Source organism: Drosophila arizonae, chromosome X (genome assembly GCF_054131065.1).
Source record: "Drosophila arizonae isolate 15081-1271.41 chromosome X, UAZ_ARI_1.0, whole genome shotgun sequence".
Classification (NCBI taxonomy): domain Eukaryota; kingdom Metazoa; phylum Arthropoda; class Insecta; order Diptera; family Drosophilidae; genus Drosophila; species Drosophila arizonae.
In genome coordinates this window covers 859,312-880,818 of record NC_142927.1, presented here as the reverse complement: position 1 = coordinate 880,818, position 21,507 = coordinate 859,312, and the positions used below count along the sequence as shown (strand labels likewise).

At 52.3% G+C, this 21,507-nt stretch overlaps 1 protein-coding gene across 6 annotated transcripts in view; it reads right to left on the bottom strand.

Moving 5' to 3' along the window:
- Myo10A (unconventional myosin 10A) overlaps positions 1–21,507 on the bottom strand; it is a 40,531-nt gene that overhangs the window by 6,465 nt on the left and 12,559 nt on the right. Inside the window, exons 2-4 of one of the 6 annotated variants that reach the window (XM_089474988.1) lie at positions 18,075–18,425; positions 15,033–15,314; positions 7,245–14,402 (exon numbers count right to left, since the gene is read on the bottom strand). In XM_089474988.1, the coding sequence (XP_089331114.1) occupies positions 7,245–14,402; positions 15,033–15,314; positions 18,075–18,200 (7,566 nt within the window). In that variant the 5' untranslated portion in view covers positions 18,201–18,425. Of the gene's footprint in view, positions 1–1,796; positions 3,516–5,251; positions 7,225–7,244; positions 14,403–15,032; positions 15,315–18,074; positions 18,426–21,507 lie in introns of those variants that run through there. The other 5 variants (XM_018015440.2, XM_089474986.1, XM_089474985.1 and 2 more) reach the window with 5 other exon arrangements.

Below are 21,507 nucleotides of genomic sequence, written 5' to 3'. Positions count from 1 at the left end.
AAGCAGCAACAACAACAGCAACAACAACAGCAACAGCTGCCACTGCCACTGCTGCTGCTTCTCGTTCACGTTTCGAGTGGCACGTAAAAGTATCTCGGCGTCTGGTAAATGTATCTTTTGTATCTCTGTGCATCTTTGTGGGTCAACGGTTTATTTCGACTGCTGCTCCGTATGTAGTTTAACGAGTGCTCAAATTCTAGCTGCCGCTTCAGCTTTTATTTTACTTTTGGCACTTAAACAACCCCTCGATTCGAAGCGTAGCATCCGATGCGCTTCAGATGCCACCAGATGATCCCACAAGACACTAAACAGAACACAGTAGCTATTGCAGAAGCTAGGCTCGACGCTGGCTATAAGATTCTACAACAGTTTGGAGCATCGATATTTATCGATAAGTGAGAAGTAGAAGCCAAATACAAATGAGAACTCATTCATCAACATGCCAGCCTCACTTTCGATTCCATCCATCATGCCTAAAGTTCCACTGGGCCCAATACGAAAGTGAATATCCATAACTATATATCGATAGCACGCATGTATAGACGAGGCATAATTCGTATTGAACAACGTTTTGAAGCCCAGCAGCCAAACCAATGCCAAGTGAGCCCTGAGCCAGCTACAATGAGTCGCCGCTGTCTGTTGTATAATCGACACCTTTGATCGCGCAGCTCTCAAAAGAGAAGATGAATACGATGATGCTGTGGCTGTAGCTGTAACTGCAACGAGCCGGATGATGTAAGCATGTGGTTCAGTTGGGTCGCCGGCCCTCTGTTTGCTAATAATGCGATTATGCGTTGATTAACTTAACCGTTAGCCCCGACACTCGCCGCCAAACTGTAAAGAGCTCGCATTTCTCTTCTTTTCCAGCTTTCCTCGACAATCACAATTTCATTTGCGTCTATGAAACGACTCTGTGAATTTTGGGCGAGTCTCTGCTATCAGAGATGTGACTTGATTTGTATCTGCAGCTCTTTCAATTGAGCATTAATCAGCCTTAACTGTTCCACAGCTTTGGGAGACACATGATGGATAAAATAGATATAAATTAGCTTTAGTGTGTATTGCGAGGGCAGTCATCATACACAGAGATATCACATAGCTATTAAGCTATCAAGATGTCAATCTATAAATTTACCAATAGATCGATCTACCTATCGATAGATCCATCGAGAATATCAAATTCTATAATATGCTGTCAATCTATCACTTTATCAATAAATCGACCCATCTATCGATAGATCCATCGAGAATATCCGACCCTCTAACACTCTCATGTGCTGTCATACCATATAGTCTTTCGAACCAATAGTGAAACTGAAAAATCTAATAGTATTCAAATATTATCTTGCCTCAACTCCAAGCACATCTATCCACTAGTACCCGAGGACCCAGAATCAACTGAGATTTAAGTAATAAAAGCTATACTCTTAAAGTAAATGTTTCTTTACGATATATTTTAAGCTCCCAAATAACTGTCTAAAACTCGACGTGAGCCTCGAGACAATATGAAGAAGAAGCTGGTAGAGACTGTTTCTGGAGTATCAACAGAGTATACAAAGCAATATATTCTTCAGCATGGGGCATAGGGCATATCTGGCATATGCAGAGCTTATCTTAGTCACACCCCTTAAAGTCTAACTATGTATGTAGTATCCCATAATATACAAGTTTTTACGTTTGAACTAATCTTCAGCTTCTGCTACATCGAGTCTGCTAGCTTAATCGACCTTCTAGAGAGCATACCCCATTGTCCTTCGTATAGAATCGAGCACCTGAACTCGAAGACCTCTGCCTACCTCATTGGAGTTCATGGTCTCGAAACGTGCCAGAATTTCCTTGACTGATATCTTGGATTCCGTTGGCTCCTCCAATATCGTCTCCATGCGACTGACCGAGCCGCTGCTGGCGTTGCTGACGCGTCGCGTCTTATTGCCCAGCATGGGCAACGAAATGGGAATGGGGATGGGCAAGCTGATGGCGCTGGCTAATGTCGTTGCTGTGGAATCATTTGGATCCTGCTCCTGTTGTTGTTGCTGTTGCTGCAGCTGCTGCTGCTGCTGCTGCTGCTGCTGCTCCTCCATCTGCTGCTGCTTCTCCTGCTCTTCCTCTCCATCATTGTTGTTGTTGTTGTTGTCTCTTTGGTTAAGCCGTAGCTTGTAGTTGAGCTGCTCCTCGTAGCAGCACTCCTCGCACAAGCTGCCATTGGCGTTGATCGATGAGGCTGCCCCGCTGCAGCACTTGTACACGATGTCCTCCTCAACGCTCCACGCATTGTCATAGTCACCGGCCAAGCCACCGGCAGCGCCACCACCACCCCCACCAGCCGCCGCAGCATTCGAGTTGGCCATCTCCAGGCAGCACTGCTCGTTGAGCTCGCGAATGCTCTCGTTGGTCAGCTGATCGAGATCGCTGCGACGGTGCAGCTGGAGCTGCAGCTGCTGGTGCTGGTGGTGCACCTGAGCCGCTGTGGTGCCCGTGATGTGTGCGATTTCGGCATCGTCCGAGTCCGTGTAGAGCAGCTCCGGCTGCTCCTCCTCGCAGCTATCCTGATCCGTTAGATTGTTGAGCGAATCCAGTGAAGCGCATTTCTCTGCCTCGCCGACCTCCTGCTGCACCACAGCCCCCTGCTGCTTCTGCTGCTGCTGCTGCTGCTGCTGCTGCTGTTGAAGCAGCTTGAAATTGTTGGCCTTATCGTGGTGCATTTTGTGTATCAGCGACTCCACTTTGTTCACAATGCTGCTGAACTTGTGCGGCACACTGCCGCCTACAATGGCGCCCGCAATGCCGCCGCTGCCGCTGCCGCTGCCGTTGCTGCTGCGGCTGCTGCTGATGGATTCGTGGGTCCTCGTATCACAGGATTTGCTGCTTCGAACGCTGTGCGACATGTTGCATGGATTTGGAGCTGTTGTTGTTGTCGTCGCTTTTCGTTTGGCTTTTCGTTTGTCCGAAATTCCGAGGCGGCGGCGCGTGCCAGTGAAAGTTGCTAAGCCATAGAGCACAACTGGCCAAACTACTGCACGATCATCATGAATGCTTCACTATATTGTTTACACACGCACACCGAGAGCGAAGGAGAGAGAGAGAGGGGGAGAGCGAGCGAGCGAGCGAGCGAGCGAGAGAGACACTCAGTGTTGATTTCGCGTAAATACGCTGCGTATACGTGATTTTTAGTCACTTTTTAGCCACTTTTTTAGCCACTATTTTTTAGCTACTTTTTCTGTTTGCAGTTTTTCAATTTTCGTGCAAGACCTGAATTTAATTTGATTTTTAATTTGCCTTTTGTCAGGCTATCGTTTCTGCTGCCACCTGACACCTGTCGAGAAGCCATCAAAAATTTGTTCGAGCCACAAAAGCAGAAAAATCAACAACGAAAACGCTTGCAATGATGGCAACAATGGCAACAGGATGCTCAGAGCCGTTCATTGAACTTGAGCAGGCGAACAAGTCAAGTCGCACTGATGCGAATATAAAGAGATACATATGCATATATGGATTATCTAATTATTTGATAGATCTACAGATCACTAAGAAGAGAGAGAGAGAGAGAGAGAGAGAGAGAGAGAGAGAGAGAGAGAGAGAGAGAGAGTTAAGGAAAGGGTATGAGAATAAGGAATCAATTTCAAATACAATCTTATTTTGCTTATTCATATGGGGCTAAATTAGAGCAGGAGTCCACGACTGGCACATACCCTGAACCCTGCTGAAGGAGCAAGAGAGAGATGGATGCACAAATATAATAAATTAAACTCGAAATGTACTTTCAAATAGATCTTGAGTGTGCTTAGGCTCAACTATGGCCAAATATGACTACTTGAGGCGGCAAGCCCGACCAACAGATACCTAGCTTTGTGCAGTTTCTAAGCTTCGAAGTTCTTGAGGAATAACGGAATTCAGTTATAGTATAAGCCTTGTTGAAGTCAAGTTGAAGTTGATATAACAAGTGAATGACAATTCTCGAGCCTTTCATATTAGCTTCTATGGAATAAGGAAGTCAGATTTTCAAGCTTGATTAATAATTTTCTGACTAGCTTCGGAATGATTTTTGAAGGCAAATGAGGGAATGCGAAAATGAATATATCGATTCGAATGCAGAATTTTTAATAATCTGATCTCTCACACAGATATTGCCAAAAACAGCAGCGCATTCAAAAATAAATTATCTATACAGATCGATAGGTTAGATAACTTGAGATCGTATATGCTCAAGCTGGTAAGCTCAGCATAGCAAGAGCTTGTCAATTCCTTTGAATTCAATTCAATTCAGCAATAGAGTGTGAAACAAAACATTGTTTATAGTTTGAAATGTCGTTCATTTATCGATATTCGTATTGTTTGCTTGGTTATTATGCATATTGGATATATGTATATCTAAGTTATAGTTGATTGTGCCTTGTGAAGTTGTCAGACTTTGTGCAGATGCTAAATTCCGTCGAATGTAGTCTGCCAATACGGAAGACTTTTCGGCATTGAAACGGGACAATTAGACGGACAATAGACTTCCCTGCGACAAAGAGCAGCAGCGAAGAAGAAAGAAACAAACTTATGTGAGGCTAACTGGCTTGAAGGCAACCTGAAGAAACGAGGCACAGCGCAACGTTGACAAAAGCTATTGATAGACTTGCCTATATACACATGCATATCATATACGGATATATATATTATATATACACATACTCATAATGCATATGCCAAAGAGAGCTGACAGATCTTCTTGATCAGTTCTGCCTCTCCTGACAGATTCATTTTCCTATCCGAGCTCCGTTTTAACAAATTTGAGTAGAAAAGATCAACAATGATCCGCTTGTAAATCCTGTTAGACGTATTCCTCAGACAAGGAAATTTCTGTGAGGTATTAGAGAGATTCAATAGAGATTCCCATAGTAAACTTTGCTTTATATCATTCGTAGATCGATCTGAGGAATTTAATCAGAAGCGAGCCAACTTCAAGTAGTTGATGCTCCATAGTATCCAAGCATATATAATTATAAATAAATATTGATTCCAAATTGAAATTGCCTAGGCAGATACACATTGAATATAAATAATCCTTCGATTGCACTGACAACAAAACATTGCTATATATTGTATATATAATATTTCACTATATTTTTATATATATTTATGTCATATCTTGTATATGCATATATATCTCAGAATTGTCATTCGAATGTCGCTCTCAAATCTCTTGGGGTCAGGCACATAGAACGGCTAAGACACGATGTAAAGCACTCAAAACAAAAACTTGGCCAACAGAAAAAAAAGATAACAGCAAATAAATCTTTATGAATCTGAAGAATTCGAATATCGACGAACGTTTTTTTCTTTCTTTCTTTTTTGCTTCAAGAAGCGCGCCGCGTGATGCCGTTAACGAACGCAACTGAAAACTGGGCAGAAACTGGTCAAAAGACCGACTTGACCAATACAGTCAGCCAGAAAAAAAAGAGAGAGAGAGGGAGTACCCAAGAGAGAAAGAGAGTTAAAAATGCAGCAGGGCCAAGCGGAGCGTAAAACTCTAAAAGAGAGAGAGAGAGCAAATGCTCAAAACGAGTAGTGCAACAGCTAAAGGTGTGCGTGGTCTGTGTGTGTGTGTGTGTGTGGCTAACTGTTTTTTATTCGGCCAGCAGTCTTGAGCAGGTTTTGGAGCTAGCACCAAGTTTGGCGTTCGACTAGTTTTCACGCATAAAACTGAATTAAATTAAAATAGCTTAAAGCGAGCTGCATTCAAAGAAAAGCAGAAAAAGCCAATTGAGTGCGTATGAGTGAAATGTGAACGAGCATTGAGGCAGTCAGCCAGAGCGTATATGGTCACACTAAAAAAGAGTGAGAGAGAAAGAGACTGACAAACTGTGATTGATGACTGCCAATGTGATAAGTGCGAACGAGTATATCAGGCAGTAAGTCACAGAGCAAAGCGCGTATACGGTCACACTGGCACTGAGAGAGAGAGAGAGAGAGGGACATAGCTCACAGAGAGAAAAAGAGAGAGAGACTAAGACTGACTGATGGACTGACTGATCAACTGATAAACGAGTGCGAATTCGAATTTGCAATGTGAAATGCGAGTGCGAACGAGTATTGAGACGGTCGGTCAGCGAGTATAGCACGTATATGGTCACCCTGGCGGACAGACAGGCAGCCAGTGGGACAGAGGGACGGACGCAGCAAACCCACTGAGCTTCAAGCACGCGTGTAAAAATGCGCAAGACCAAACAGTTGAGAAGGCCAAAAGCAGAAGAAGAAGAAAGAGTGGCAAAAGTAGAAGCAACAAAAAAGCAGGAGTGTGCGGGGCGGGAGGGGCGGTTGGGGCGGTGTGGCAGACAGACGTAAAGAGAAATTACAAATATTGTACATGCATGCATGTACATGCACAGATGTCTGTACAAATATAGAGCAGAATGAAGGTCGCCCAAAAAGCTCTCTGGGAGAGCTGAGGAATGGAAAGGTGCGATGTGAGAGGAGAAAATATGTTTATGAATATATGTGAAGCATACACTTCATAAAAACGATATATACCATATCAGATATGGGATATAATTATAAAGAATAGGCATAAGTAAGATCTATATTAAAGCAGAAGAGGGGAAAAAGAAGAAGAAAGCCAGAGTGTGGAGAGGAAGGGCAGTAGTAAACATGCAGAGCAAATGAAGGTGGAGTAGCAGCAGATAAAGATAAAGATGAGATAGAAAAGATAAAGCTTTCAACAATATTAAAGCTCTGCTGGGAAGTAGACAAGAGAAGCTTTACTAGCAAATAATGTGAGAGGCGCCCAAGTTAAAGCTTTGGAATACGATCTCAAAGCCGTATCACAAATAGCGCTATGAAATTCAATCTTAATTACAGAAAGTCTTTCAATCCGACGACTTTCAGCTTTTACGCTCGCTTTTGCTTAAATTAATTCAACTCGAGCTTAAAGCTGCGCCCAGCCCAAATGGAAGCTAACGGTGCAAAGCTTTCAACAATTTCCTATGCAAAGTGCACAGAATTTATATGAAGACACGACGAGCAGATACCCTACAAACGATGCAGACGATCAATGAACTGGTAGCTCACTAGTTCACTAGTTCACTCAGCAGCGATTCATATTGGTTCATCCTTGCCCATTCACTGAACTAGTTCGATATTTCATTCCAGCGCCCTCTAGTTCAAGCTCAAGATGAACTCATCTTGCTCTGCTGTTACAGGTAAATGCTTAAAACCAATATACCCCTTACTACCTCTACTGGGTAAACAGACTTGTGGCTTACCTTTCGGAACTCCTGCACAAAGGACGTGATCATCGTCTGGATGGCCGCGGCCCGAGTCGCGTGCAGCGCCAGGTGCTTGCCGTTGCGCAGATTGAGCTGCAGGGCGGCTGGGCGTGGCAGGGTGACAGCGTTCTGTATTTCGGCAAAGGATATAGCCTGGACGACAATCAGGTAGTCGGCGTCGCGCCGGGCCAGGTAGAGGCCGCTGTGCGAGACGCCCATTATGGAGACATCCGGGTAGAGCGGAGCGCCCTGGACGGCAAAGAGTCGCGCGAAGTACAGGGGCCAGTCCCGGGCCATGTCGACGAGGTGGCGCTTGACCAGGGCGCGCACCTGCTGCCCGCGCGCCGCGAGGGTGTCCACGCTCACGCCGTGCCCGTGCAGCATATTCAGGGCGGCGTTCTTCTCCTGGGGCGTGATGCGCAGGCAGGGCGTGACGCCGAACACGTCGCTCAGCACCTGAGCGAAGAGCAGGTCCAGGGCGACCGGCGGCCCGATGGGCTCGTGCGGCTGGAAGACCTCCTTGCGCACGCGCAGCTTCCATGGCACCCGGTTGTAGGTGAGGCAGGCGCTGACCGTGGTATTCGAGGGGCTGGCCGCCGGCGTCACGGCTGCTGGCGGCGGTGGCACTGGGGCGGGCACCACCACAGCCGGCAGGCTGGAGTCGATGGACTCCTCGCGCGCCGAGCTGGCGGAGCTCTTGCGCTTGCGCTCGTGCTCGTATTTCTGGGCCATGTGCGTCCGGAATGTAGCGGGCGTTGAGGCGAGCGACTCCCGCTCCCGCTCGCGCTCCCTCTCTCGCTCCCTGTCTCGCTCCCTCTCCCTCTCGCGCTCCCTCTCCCTCTCTCTGAGCTTGGCGCCCGTGTTGTCCATGCTGGCTTGAATCACTCTTGGCGGCGCTGGCTGATAGACCTTGTGGCTCTCCTTCTCGCGCTCCACCTGCCGCAGCTCGTATAGCCGTTCGCGTTCGCGTTCCCGCTTCTCGCGCTCCTTTTCGCTGCCGCTGCCCGAGGCGGGGCCCTCCACCTCGGCGCGATCCCACACGGACTCGGAGTAGTCCTCGCGATCCCTCGACCGACTGCGACTGCGGGAGCGCTCCCGCTCGCTCTGCAGCTCCTGCTCCCAGACAGCGTGCGACGACGACGACAGCTGCTGCTGCTGCTGCTGGTGGTGGTGGTGGTGCTGCTGTTGGTGCATCTGCATCTGCAACTGTTGCTGCTGCTGCATCTGCTGCTGCTGCTGCAGCTGCATGGGCTGCCTGACGGCGCCGAACGTGTCGCGCTCCTGCCGCTGTATGAAGGCCGGCACGTGGTCCTTGCGGTAGTCGGGCTCGGGCTCGCTCAGCTCCACGGGCGGACTCTGCGGCGCTGGCGGCGGCGCCGGTGGTGCCATGCTGGGCGGCCTAATGGGCGGCGGCGGTGCAGGCACATTCGGCGCCGGCGGCAGCAGCACGCCCGGCCAGGCGCTGGGCGGCGCCGGCACGGGCATCGGGGGTGGCGACAGCTTGCCCTCCATGCGCTCGATTTGGGTGCGCACCGTGGGCAAGGCCTCGCTGGAGCTGGAGCTGGCATTGGCGCCAGCGAAGAGTCCGCCCAGCTGCTGCTGCAGCATCAGCTTGCGCGTGTCCTCCAGCTTGGCCGGGGCCCGCTGGTCCGACTTGTTCGAGACAGTCGAGCGCACCGAATGGCCCGCTGTCACCTGCTCCAGGCGCTGGCGCATCTCCGAGCTGAGCTTCAGCTTGCCCACGCTGCCCGGCGGCGGCCGGTCGGCCCCAATCTCAAAGCTCTTCTTCGCCAGCTTCGTGGCTGTAATTGTGGTTGTGGTGGTGATAGCCGCTGTGGTTTGATTCACTTGCATTTGCTGCTGGTGCTGGTGCTGATGCTGGTGCTGCACTGCATCCTGGACATCTCGCCCATTGCTCTCCAGTCGTATGCTGCTGCGCATCAGCTGAGGGGTTGGACTCTTGCTAGACTCGATCTCGAACTCCTCCCACTCGATGGACGTGTGCTGCTGCGCCTGGGGCGTGGTCTTGCGCTGCTGCTGGCGCAGCTTGAAGGCGAAGAAGTCCTCCTCGGTTTGGAACTGCGGCTCGCCCTGCGGCGGCGGCCAGCGCCACTTGCCAATGCGCACAGTCTTCGCGCGGCCGTACGGGTCCAGGAAGTGCCGCGTCTCCGACGGATCCTTGCCCTCGAGTGGTGGCGGCATTGGTGGCGGCGGCGGCGGCGCCGGCGGCTGCATGCCAGCAGTCGCCTCCATGACCAAGCTGCTCGACCTGGTGCTCGTCAGCAGCGTCGTGGTCTTCAGCCTCAGCGGCGGCGGCGAGATGGGCGCTGCGGGCGGCGATCCACCACCACTGCCATTGCTGACGCTCGCAATTGGATTGGCACTCGCGCTGGTCGTGGCGTTCGCTGCCTGCTGGCTGAGCAGCGTCTGCAGCGCCTGGTTCTGGGCGAGCAGCTGCTGCTGTATCTGTAGGTTCTGCGCCATGGCGGACTGGAGGAAGGCGCGCTGCACCTGCTGCTGGTAGAGCGAGGCGGCGGGCACGGCGTCCGGCTCCCCGCCCGGCAGCTGCATCAGCTGGTGTATGAGTGGATCTGCGGCTCCTGCTTGGCTGTGCTCGGTGCTGCCGCCGCCCTTGATGCTAGCCACCAGCTGCGCCTGGGAAGCGAGTGCGCCCAGCGACTCATCGAGGGAGAGCTCCAAGAAATCCGCCAGATCGCCGGAATCCTGCTCGAGCTCCTCCTGCCTCCTGCCGCCTCCCTTGATGCATGCCACCAGCTGGTGCTGCGAGGCAAGTGTGTCCAGGCCATTGTCCAGGGAGAGGTCCATAAAGCCTTCCAGATCGGCAGAATCCTGCCCAACTTCCTTATCCTTCGCCAGATCCTGTGGCTTGTTCAAAAGCAGCAGCTCATCTATAAACTCCTCCAGCTCTGCCTGATCGTGCTTGACTTCCGACAGTTCGTCCGAGTTGTTCAGCAGGAGCAGCTCGTCTATAAACTCCTCCAGGTCGGCTTGGCTCTCTCGGTCCGCTTTCCTACTGCCCGCCGGCTGCTCATCTACGCAGCGCTCAGCAGGGCGACTGCCACGTATGCTGGCGGCCAGGGAGCGCGCGTCGGACAGCTCGTCCAGTGAGCCGTCGAGCACGGGACTGAACAAGTCGTCCAGGAACTGGTCCACATCGGAGGCCTGGGAGGGCACGCGCACGCGCCGCACGTGGGAGGCCAGCGAGGGCGCCTCACTGGTGTCCGACATGGCCGAGGAGCGCGTCGCATACTCCGACTTGTCCATGTTGTACTTGCTGGAGTGGGCCGAGCCGTGCGAGGCGGCGTGCGAGCGGCGTCCGGCATGCTGCGACTTCTGATAGCGCGGCGCCGACTCCTTGCCCATGGGGGCCAGGCGCTCAGCCGAGTGATAGCGATCGTTGAGGCGACTCTCCGAGAGGCCCAGCGCCAGGGTGTGCAGCGGCGACTCCTGCGAGTCGCTGTCGGGCAGCGGCAGCTGCTGGCTGCCCATGTCGGAGGCCAGCAGATCATCCAGCGACTTGGAGCGCGACTTGGACTGGGCGCCCGGCAGCAGATGCGGCGTAATGGGCTCCTCTGTGCGCTCGAAGTAGCGCTCGTTCAGGGCAGAGCTGCGCGAGAGCAGCTCCCGGCTGCTGCGACGCTGCGGCTGGGCGGGCTCCTCCTGCTCCCTCTGCTGCTCCCGCTTGGCCGCCGTGGTGGGTGGTGCGGGTGGCGGCACGCCGGGCCGCTTCACGGCCTCCGGCAGCGAGGTGCGCGCGAACTTCGCGCCGGAGCGCAGCAAGTCGCTGCGCGGAGCCGGGAAGGCGGGGCACAGCTCCTTCTCGGCAATCAGATCCATGACATAGTCCAGGCCGCAGCTGTCCGTCAGCTGCTGGCCGTCGTCGAGAACCAGGGTCCAGCCACGACTGGCCACACCCAGGGTGGACACAGCCAGGGCGGCCGCCTCCTCGCAGCTGGTCCAGGAGTCGACGGCCACCGTCTGGGTGGCCTCGTCGGGCAGGGTCAGGGGCAGCGCCATGTCGCAGCCGCGCGACAGGGCGCGCCACTCCAGCCAGGCGGGCACGAAGCTGCGGCAGGCCGCCGCGCCCGACGGGCTGCTCTGCTGGCGCAGCAGCTGCCGCTGCAGCATCTGGCGGTCGCTGGCCGGCGCCTCATCCGTGACGAACTTGAGCAGGTACTTGCTGAACGCCGGGCTCGGCTGGAAGCAGCACAGGCACTGCCCGAGCAGCTGCCAGAGGCGGCCCGACTGGGCCGACTCGGCGCCGTGCAGCTGGTTGCAGAGCTGGACGAGGATCTCGTCGCGCAGGCCGCGCGAGCTGAGCGCCTTGTGGACGATGTAGTCCGAGAGCAGCTTCTCCTTGGCGCCCTCGCCCTCGAGCGCCTTGTCGCTGCTCCAGCGCAGGATGAGCTTGAAGACAGCCAACGCGTCCTGGAAGTCCTGGTCCCGCGAGGCGGCGCGCGTCAACAGCGGCGCCGTTATCGGCTCCCTGCGCGGCTGCAGCCGCAGTCCGTTGCAGTAGACGCTGCTGAACTTGCCGAAGCTGAACTGGGCCAGGTCCGAGGGCAGCTGAGCACTGGCGGCCGGCGGGCCGGGCACCGTCCCGAGCACCTTGACCAGGTGCCGGTCGCTGTGCGGCGGCGTCCAGCCCTGCAGCTTCGAGTAGATGAAGGCCAGCTCGGCGGGAATGTCCAGGTAGCTCAGCTGGCTGCGCTCCAGGTTGGCCTGCTTGGCCTCGCGGGCCTCGCGCGCGCGCTGCGCTGCCTCGCGCGCCTCCTGCCGGCGCCGATGGTCGGAGCGCAGCTGCTGCACGCGCCGCCGCGCCTGCTTGCCGCGCCAGAGGCGCTGCGCGGTGAGCGCGCCGTGACGCAGCCGCTCGTAGCGCTGCTGCTGGCGCTGTCCGCGCCAGCGCGCCTGCAGCCGCGTCGCAGCCGCTTGGCGTCGCGCCAGCTGCCGGCGCACCAGCATGCCGCGCACGTGCCGCTGGATGTGCACCGCCGCCTGGCGCAGGCGCTCGGTGCGGCCGCTCTCCAGGGAGCGGTGCAGCGCCTCGCGCAGGAAGACGCGCGTGGCGCCGAGCTGGTAGTCGGGCCCCTCCACGCCGGTGCGCGGCATGGACTCCAGCAGCAGGCGGCAGAGCTCCCGGTAGGGCGTGCCGCGGGCCAGGGGCGTGCCGAGCAGGTGCCTGTAGCGCTCCACGAAGTGCTGGAAGCGCAGGCGCACGGGATAGCCGCGCTGCCGGATCTGGATGGTGTCCAGCATGCCGAGGTAGCGCAGCTGCTGCAGCACGCAGGGCATGTCCATGCGCAGCGGCTGCTTCTCCTGGTTGGGCTTGATGCAGCGCACGAACCAGGGGTGGCAGCGGCCCATCGACTGCAGCAGCTGCTGCAGCGAGTCCGCGAACCGGGCCGCCACAGTGGGCGTGCGCGGCTTCATGGTGACGAAGCGTCCGTTGCTGCCCTTGGGCAGGGTCTTGCCGGCGTCGCGCTGGGCGCGCAGCTGCTTGGTCAGCTCGCTGACCAGGGGCAGCCGACTCGTGGCCAGCAGCTCGAGCACGTCGCAGCGCAGCGCGTCGCGGTTCTTGTCCAGAAATCCGTCCACGCAGTACCACACCTGTCCGGCGTAGTGGGTGATGCCGAACTCCTGGGCGCCGATCCGGGGGCGCGCGTACAGCTCGTTCAGCGCGTGGTTGTAATGGCATTTCTCGAGGAAACTCAGGTCGGTGGCACGGGGAAAATTCGACTCGTCGTCGAGCAGGTGGCAGATGCCGACCGGCTTCTTGGCCAGCAGATGTATGACCGGCAGATTGTCGTCCCAGGCGAGCGGCGTCCACTCCAGGCGCTCCCGGGCGTACTCGGCCTGCTCGAGCTTGAACACGTGCTTGTTGAAGTACAGCTGGAGGTTCTCGTTGGCGTAGTTGATGCACAGCTGCTCGAAGCTATTCTCGGCCAGGTCCTCGAACCCGAAGATGTCCAGAATGCTGATGCGATGGGCGTCGTGGGTGCCGCCCTTCTGCACGATCGAGTTGATGCGCGACACCAGCCAGTTGAAGAGGCCGGCGTAGAGGGCCTTGGCGAACGCGTCTCTGGCGTCCAGGGCCTGGTCGATGCCCAGCGGCGTGTGCAGCCGCTCGGCCCGCGCCTCGGTGGTGCGGCTCGTCAGCGCACGGTGCATGCCCTCGGCGCTGATGTGCAGCAAGTGGGCGGCCCACTTGATCTCGGCGTCGGAGCCGATCTCCACGCCCTCCTGGCCGTGCCGCAGCTGCCGGCGGTGGAAGTAGACGTTGCCCAGGTGCAGCACCGCAGCCAGCACCCTCACAATGCTCTCGCGCTCGCCCTCGGTGACGCCGAGCACCTGCATCGCGCTGAGCAGCGAGGCCCAGTCGACGCGGCCGCTGGCGCAGTCCGTCGCGCCCTGGTTCAGATAGAAGTACTTGTCCGCCTCGAGCAGCCCGTACTTGGCGCGCTCCGCCTCGCTCAGTCCGCCCAGCATCTCGTAGAAGACGTGGTAGTTGCGCTCCCCCGGCGCCTGGGTCACGATGCGCGACTTCTCCAGCAAGTACTGCGTTATCTTGGCGCCCACGATGGCGCCGCTCTTGAAGTAGACCTCGAGGTACTTGCCGAACCTGGAGCTGTTGTCGTTGCGAGCGGTTCGCGCGTTGCCGAAGGCCTCCAGCAGGGGCGCCGCCTCCAGGATTTGCTCTGTGATCACAGCCGAGGCGCTGCCCCCGCCGGGCACCACGGCGGCCAGGTACTGCATCACCAGCTTCGTGGACTCCGTCTTGCCCGAGCCGGACTCGCCGGAGATGACCACCACCTGGGGCGAGGGCAGCGCCGCATGCGCTGCGGCGCCGATCGCAAACAGATGTGGAGGCAGGGCGCCCAGCGGACGTCCGGCGTACTGCTTGGCCACCTCCAGGCCGTAGGCATCGGGGAACATCTTGTACGGATTGACCGCTATGAGTATGCTGCCGGCGAACGTGTAGATCAGTCCCTTGTCGTAGCGCAGTCGCAGGTTCCAGAGCAGCGACGCCTCGTGCAGGTCGTCCAGCATCGTCATGTCCTCCACGCCGCTGCTGCCCAGGTCCTGGCGGGCTCGCAGGCTGCCCTCGCCTGGCTGCAGGGCGAACGTTTGTGCCTGTGCGTGAAAGGAACTTCGATTAGTTGGGGCTCAATTGAAACTAGATTTACGGAATGCGGATTTGCAGGACGTTAAGCTGTCGAAAGTCGGGGAATATTCGGGAAAAGCGAATCGTAGGGAAATCTATGACATGGTCAGGGCATCTAATCTCAGCACACGAAATGTGAGTCTTGCGAAAATCTAAGACTGAGCAAGACATGGCTAGGGCATCTGCTCTCAGAAGAGGACGTTGGATGAGGAGAGGCTGACTTTCGGTAGAGGATTTTCAATAGCTTTACGATGCTCCTCTCGAGAGTTGGACAAGCTATCTTCATGGGAACTTCATTGAAGCTGTTGCAGCTTTTGCTTTTCTATTTTCATTCGTATCTCTTGGTATCTTGAAGTGCGCTGGGATAATCTCCATTGATGCCTCCTCTGCCGCGCACAGCTGCTGCATGGAGCAGCTTTAATTTATAAGCTGATGAGCGTGGCGAAGCAAGAGCCTCCAATGGAATTTGTCAAGCTGCCGTTGAAGCCAAGAAGTTTAGTTAAACTGCATGGGAGCCAGAAGAGTCGCTGGGGCTAATTGGATTTTGTTGGCGGAGCGGAATTAGAGGCGGATTTTAGAACTTAGACTTGAGCGCTCACATGGCGGGCCATCACGTCGCTGCAGAGTGTGGAGAGGCGCTTCACCACCTGCGGGTAGCGGCACTTGAGGCGATGCTGTCGGCGCAGCAGCAACTGTTGCTGCTGCAGCGGAGATTGCTGGGCGAACAGCTCATCCAGATCCTCGAGGCTGGCCGGACGCTGGCGTCGCAGCACGTGAGGCGACAGCAAGGCCAGCGATGGCGACTGAGCCGGACTGGGGGTGACGGAGCCGCAGCCGCTGCCGCGCTGCCATGGCTCCAGGTGGAAGCGTACGATGCGCATCTATCGACTGCCGATAATGGACTATCGACTATCGAATAGCTAGAACTGATAACTGATAACCGAGAACCGAGAACCGAGAACAACAACAACAACAACAATAAGAAAACGACACGTCGTTGGCCGCCGTCTCGAATGCAACTGAAAGGAATCAAGAGCCAAGCGTCGAGACTTGGCTACAGTTTTTCCCCCCAACCGAAGCGCCTCGCCCCGCCTCCGCTCCGGCTGCCGATGCCTAAACGGTGTTTTTATTCGTTTGCTTTTTCTGAAAGCCAATCAATTGAAACAAGTTTTGCTTTATTTTTGTATTTTCTATTTCGAAAGATGAGACGCCTCCTGACCAACTGGCAGCCACTTTTGGAGAGAGAACAACGGAACAGGCGAAAAACCTGTCGCATGTCGTTAGCTTTGATCTCAATTCCATTAAGAGAGGAACTCTCTCTACCTAACCCCCACTCCTGCCTCCCTCTCTCCCTCTCTCCCTCTCTCCATCTCCTTCTCTCTTGCCGAGCAGCACTTTCTCCAAGAGCCAAAGCAGAACCAGTTGAACTCTTTAATTCTTTGTCGCACTCACGCACTGCAGCGTGCAGCGTGTGCAACATTTCGATAATTGTTATCGATAAAGCTAGCAGCTCAGCCAATTAAACGAGCTATCGAAGAAACACCTCATAGAACTAAGCATGGCAAATGTCTTAGCTCGTCAACCTATATGGATCTATCTCTTATCAGATTATCGTTTTTGTTGTCGATACCTATTGTCTATGGACTGCTTATGTAGGGAGCATTAATATGCCAAATAAATACTCTACCTTACTTTAGCTATATATCGATATGTTTAAATTGATATCTAAATGGTCTTCATTAAGATCTTAACACTTACTTTTCCAACTAGTTTTATTATATCGTATATACATTTTCGATTAATTGATTACTCCAAATTGCATCTGTTATCGATTATGTGAGTTTAATTGAATCGGCAAGTCCATTGCAACCCATATTATATGAAAAATCTATTCATTTTCAAATAATTTTTAGCATTAATCGATCACTCGATAGGATGTTGTACACAATAATCGATTTTCATTTAGAAATTAAATCGTGTGCTTCCACAGACTTCAAGCTCGTAAATCGTTCAGTTCCTCGTAGATATTTCGAGATTTACCTCTGAGCTAAGCTCACTCAATGTCTCTATTTGGGCTTTGAGGCGCTTTCAGAGCTCAGCTAATTGCAGTTCTTGCTCGAGCAGGGGCTAATTTGCTGTTGCAGCAACCTAGCTGAAATGTTTCTGTCGTTTCTTTTTCTTCGGGCCTAACAAGTTGTTGTCTGGCTTCGAACAGGATATACGCTGAATGCTGTGTGCAAGCGTGTGTGTGTATGAGTGTGCGTGTGTGACAAACTAAAGTATAGTATGCGAGCCAGTTTGGGAACGCACGTTTATAGTCAGAGAAACAGGGTATATTGGCTCAGCTAGTTATCTAATATTCATGCTGAGCAAGCAATCGATATTTATCGATCTATTTTGGTTTTCAACAAAGAGGGTAGAGATTAAAGGTTTACTAAGGAGGAACAAGGTCTGCTGGACTGAACATGTAATAGGTAATGAGTATTGTGCAACTGCGTATACCCGACATGGTAGATTACGAATTCTTAGTCGTGAACTCTCGGCTGCCAGCAGCAACTGCAACGCCGACTGCGACTGCAACGGCATCGGTAACTGTTAGCAGCTATTAGCCTCAGTCGCAGCATCAGTCGCAGCCTCAGTTGCACCAGCATCGGTTGCAGCCTCTGGCTGACAGACGCTCGACTCTCCTCTCGGACAGTCGGAGTTAATTGCAAAGGAAAAAGGAAACGAAGCCGGCAGTCGCTGCCGGCAGTCAGTCGCTGCTAAGCAATTAGAGAGAGATAGAGAGACAAAAAGAGAGAGAGACGGCAAAACACAGAGCGTTGAGCTGAGAATCGCATACAAAACACTTCCGTTTGGCGGCGACCAAATTGGCAACTGGGCACTTTGGCCAGCGCCCCAGAGTTCCCAATGACCAAAAGACCATTTGCCAAGCCATGAATTCCACGTGTTGCCACAAGCGAATCTCATTTGATATTTTTCAACTCGCTGACAGGTGAAAATGGTGAAAAGCAGTCATAAAACTGGAGGAGAGTGCCCTTGAGTAAGTGGACCAGTGCTCGACTGGCAGATGCCCTGTAGAACGCAATATTAAGCCAACATCTAGTGCTAAGGAACCAGGAAATCGGATAGAATCTATCGATAAATGTCGATTATAAGGGAAGCAAATATTTAAGCAGAAAGCATGATATAATTAGCTCTAGATTAACTGTACACAAAATTATATTTTTCGAGAGATCGAGAGATCCATTAAAATCGAAATTGATCATAATTTATATTGATGGATATAAAAGATGATATGCAATCAAGAAATCAAATATAATGAAATATTGATGCGATTGTACATCGAACACACAAATTCGTTAATCGATAACTATCTATCAACAGCGACTGTTAGAACGGCAGCACAAGAAATGACAACGCAATGAAAGAAATAACTGGAGTATTATACCAATATGAACTTAAGGCATCGATACCCGTATTTATTAGTAAGAGAGAGATAGAGAGAGATGGAGCAGAAATAGGTAATAGAGAAATCAGAGTAATACAACGGCATTAATCGATTTGGCCTCCATACTACTTGCAGACTTGAAGCTTAACATCTCGCAAACACACTCCACATGCGTCGATCGTCTACTCACCTTGCCCTTGATCATAGCCTGAACGACGATCACCTGGGCGGCGCGATGGACTTCCTGGATCTCGCCCGGTATTGGATGTCCGACGCCCGGGTCGAACCACACCAGATCCCCCTCGGCCCAGTCCATGGCTCAATCAGCTTTGGATCGAAGCGCTATATATCTCTCGCTATATAAACACGCGATCAGCCGAAGATCGTGCAGCAGCTGCCTTTTCCAAGCCAATTATTCGCCAATTATTAATATCAGGTGTTTTTGCTTCTCTTTTCTGCTTCAGCTTCTTCTCCTTCGACTCTGCTGCGGGGGGGAAAAACGGGAGCTGGCAAAGTCTTCAAGCCGCGGGCTGATGCATTGCTGTAAAAGTAGAAAATAAGAAAAACATTTGATTAAAAAACATTTCACACACAGCCAACAACAACAAACAGAGAAAAAAAGTGACAAAAAATTCACGTAATTATTTCACCTCTCTATAAAATGCCTTATCAGAGAGTTGCCCTCCCCTCATCTCCTTCTGCCACCTCGACAATCACTTGTCATTGTCATTCGAGAGATGTGAGCATGTGTGTGTGTGTATGTGTGTACTATTCACACACACTGTTGCACAGGCGACAAAGTTGTCAACGTTTAGCTGAAGCTGCGCTCCAAAGGCCTTGTTGAGCTATCGAGATTTTTCGAATAGCTTTAAATTATTAAACGATTGAATTTACTTAATGATTAGTTTATTAGCGATTATTAGAATTTACAGAGTTTATGTGAAAGACGCGAGCAAGCGACTAGGCTGTCGTGCTGTCCGCTACTATGTTTGTAATAGTCAATCTAACACTGCATCTGCTCTAAACAAGAGTTAATTGCATACTAAGTACAATGTACGCGAGCCGGCGGATTAAGCTGAGCCGGTGCGTGGGTGAAAAGACAACGCAAAAGGGAGAGCGTGATCTCCGTTATAAATTCTCTTAAATGATAACATATTCTATGAACTGCCGCTCTTAATTACAATGAAGCGATGATTGCTGAGCCCAACATCCTCCCCCCGTTGAAGACTTAGTCTTCAACAGAATCCTTAAGGGGCAGCAAGCACAGCTTATTTGTAGCTCTTCTAATCTCGCCAGCTTCAGTTTTTAGTAGGGCTACCCGTGCAACGCCATCACTTCCAGGGATAAGTTCGATTATTCTGGCTAGTGGCCACTTAAGTGAAGGTAGATTCTCATCCTTCACAAGAACTATGTTGCCAACAGCCAAGCCAGGTTTGGAGGTTCTCCATTTCGCTCGCTGTTGTAACAAGTTGAGATATTCGTCCCGCCAACGAGTCCAGAACACCTGCTGAAGATAGCTTACGCGCTGCCAAGCATCCAAACGATTAAAATTGAGCCCTGTCAGGTTTGGCTCACTGAAGGACGAAGGAGGGCCACCGTTGAGGAAATGCGCAGGAGTCAACACGTCTATGTCTGATGGGTGCTCTGAAATCGAAACTAAAGGGCGTGAATTAACGACAGCAGCGATGTTGCAAACCAGTGTGCGAAGCTCATCGTAAGTTAGGACGGAGGACCCAACACATCGGTAAAAATGATGCTTCGCTGTCTTCACTGCCGCCTCCCACAAGCCACCAAAGTGAGGCGATCGTGGAGGGATGAAATGCCATTCGATTGAGTCTGCCAAACAGAAATCCTTCACAGCCTTCTGGTGGGTGTCTGACAGAAATAGACGCTTCAACTCCTGAAGCTGGTTGCGGGCACCAAGAAAGTTTGTGGCGTTATCCGACCAGATTTGACTTGGCTTTCCTCTGGTGCATATGAAACGTTGAAGTGCATGCAAAAATGCCGCGGTAGTTAAATCCTTGACTAACTCCAACCAAATAGCCTTCGTAGCAAAACAAATAAACACACAAACGTAGCATTTCACAGGCGCCTTGTTTCGTGACTCAGGCTTGTAAAAGAAGGGTCCGCAAAAGTCGACTCCAGTCACTCCAAAGACCCGATAGCCGTCGACTCGATCCTTGGGTAGATCTGCCATTATGTGTTCAACGAGTCGAGGCCTTGCACGAAAGCAAATTACGCATCTCTGAATTACACTGGCTACAGTTTTTCTACCTCCAATTGGCCAATATTGGGAACGAACCAACGCTAGCACTGCTCGGGGACCAGCGTGCAAGTTTCGCTGATGGAAATGCATTATGATGGCTCTAGTTACTGGATGAACTTTGGGCAAAATAATTGGATGGCGACTATCGAAATTTAAAGTTGAGTTTTTGAGACGACCATCGACACGTAGCAGCCCAATCTCATCAAGGAACGGTGACAGCGAGGCTAGACTGCTGGATGACGGAACCATTCCTTTATTTCGAAGAGCATTTATGTCGTCTGAGAGATGTGTTCGTTGAATCATTCTTAACAGTATATGAGTGCCGTTCCGGATGTCTGCTAGGGTTATTCCTGGACCATGACTTTTTTAATAAACTTTGATACGTATGCAAACGTACGCTGCAAGCGGCCGAAAGAATTCACAAACTTGCAGTCCATAGAGACATCATGGACTGCGTCCTTTACAAGAAGCACAGTTCTTCGACGCTCAATTGAAGTTCTTTCTGGAAGTGCTGAGACTGGCCACTGAGATCTGGGCTTACAGAGGAAACCTGGACCGTTGAACCAATGTAATGATGCATTTAAATCCGAGGGCAATGCACCCCGAGATAATATATCCGCGGGATTCAGTGTTGTAGGTATATAGTGCCATTCCATTGCTGATGTGAGATCTTGTATCGTGGCGATGCGATTTGAAACAAAAACGTTAAATCGTCCGGGCTCGTCATTGATCCAAGAAAGCGCAACAGTAGAGTCAGACCAACAATGAAACTCGCCTGCGAAAATGCCTAAGCGAGCCACTTCATTCATTAGACGCGCAAGCAACTCTGCCCCGCATAGTTCCAGCTTGGGAACCGTGAGCGTTTTTAGAGGCGCAACTCGAGACTTAGAGCAAAGCAACCTGCTGATGGTATGCTGACCTCTGGATACAATATAAATGCAAGCTCCGTATGCCTCGATGCTGGCATCGCAGAATCCATGGACCTCAACCTTCGATCCTGGTATTAATGATAGCCTGGGAAATGCACTACTAAGACCATTGCCAAAGTTGCTGCAAATGTCTAGCCATGCAGTGTGACATGCAGACGGGAGACTCTCATCCCAATCAAGTTTATGCCTCCAGAGTTGTTGCAAGAAGATTTTAGCTTTCGTTATTACTGGGCCGACCAGGCCGAGGGGATCATAAAACCTAGCAATAGACGAGAGAACAGAGCGCCTGGAGGGCTTAGAGGCTGAATTCAGGGCTAGATATGAGAAAAGAAGTTGATCAGATGCCGGATCCCATGCAAGGCCAAGTGTCTTTGTAATGTCGCTGCCATCATTGAACCTAATGAGCGATTCCTTGTCGCAGTCTGTTA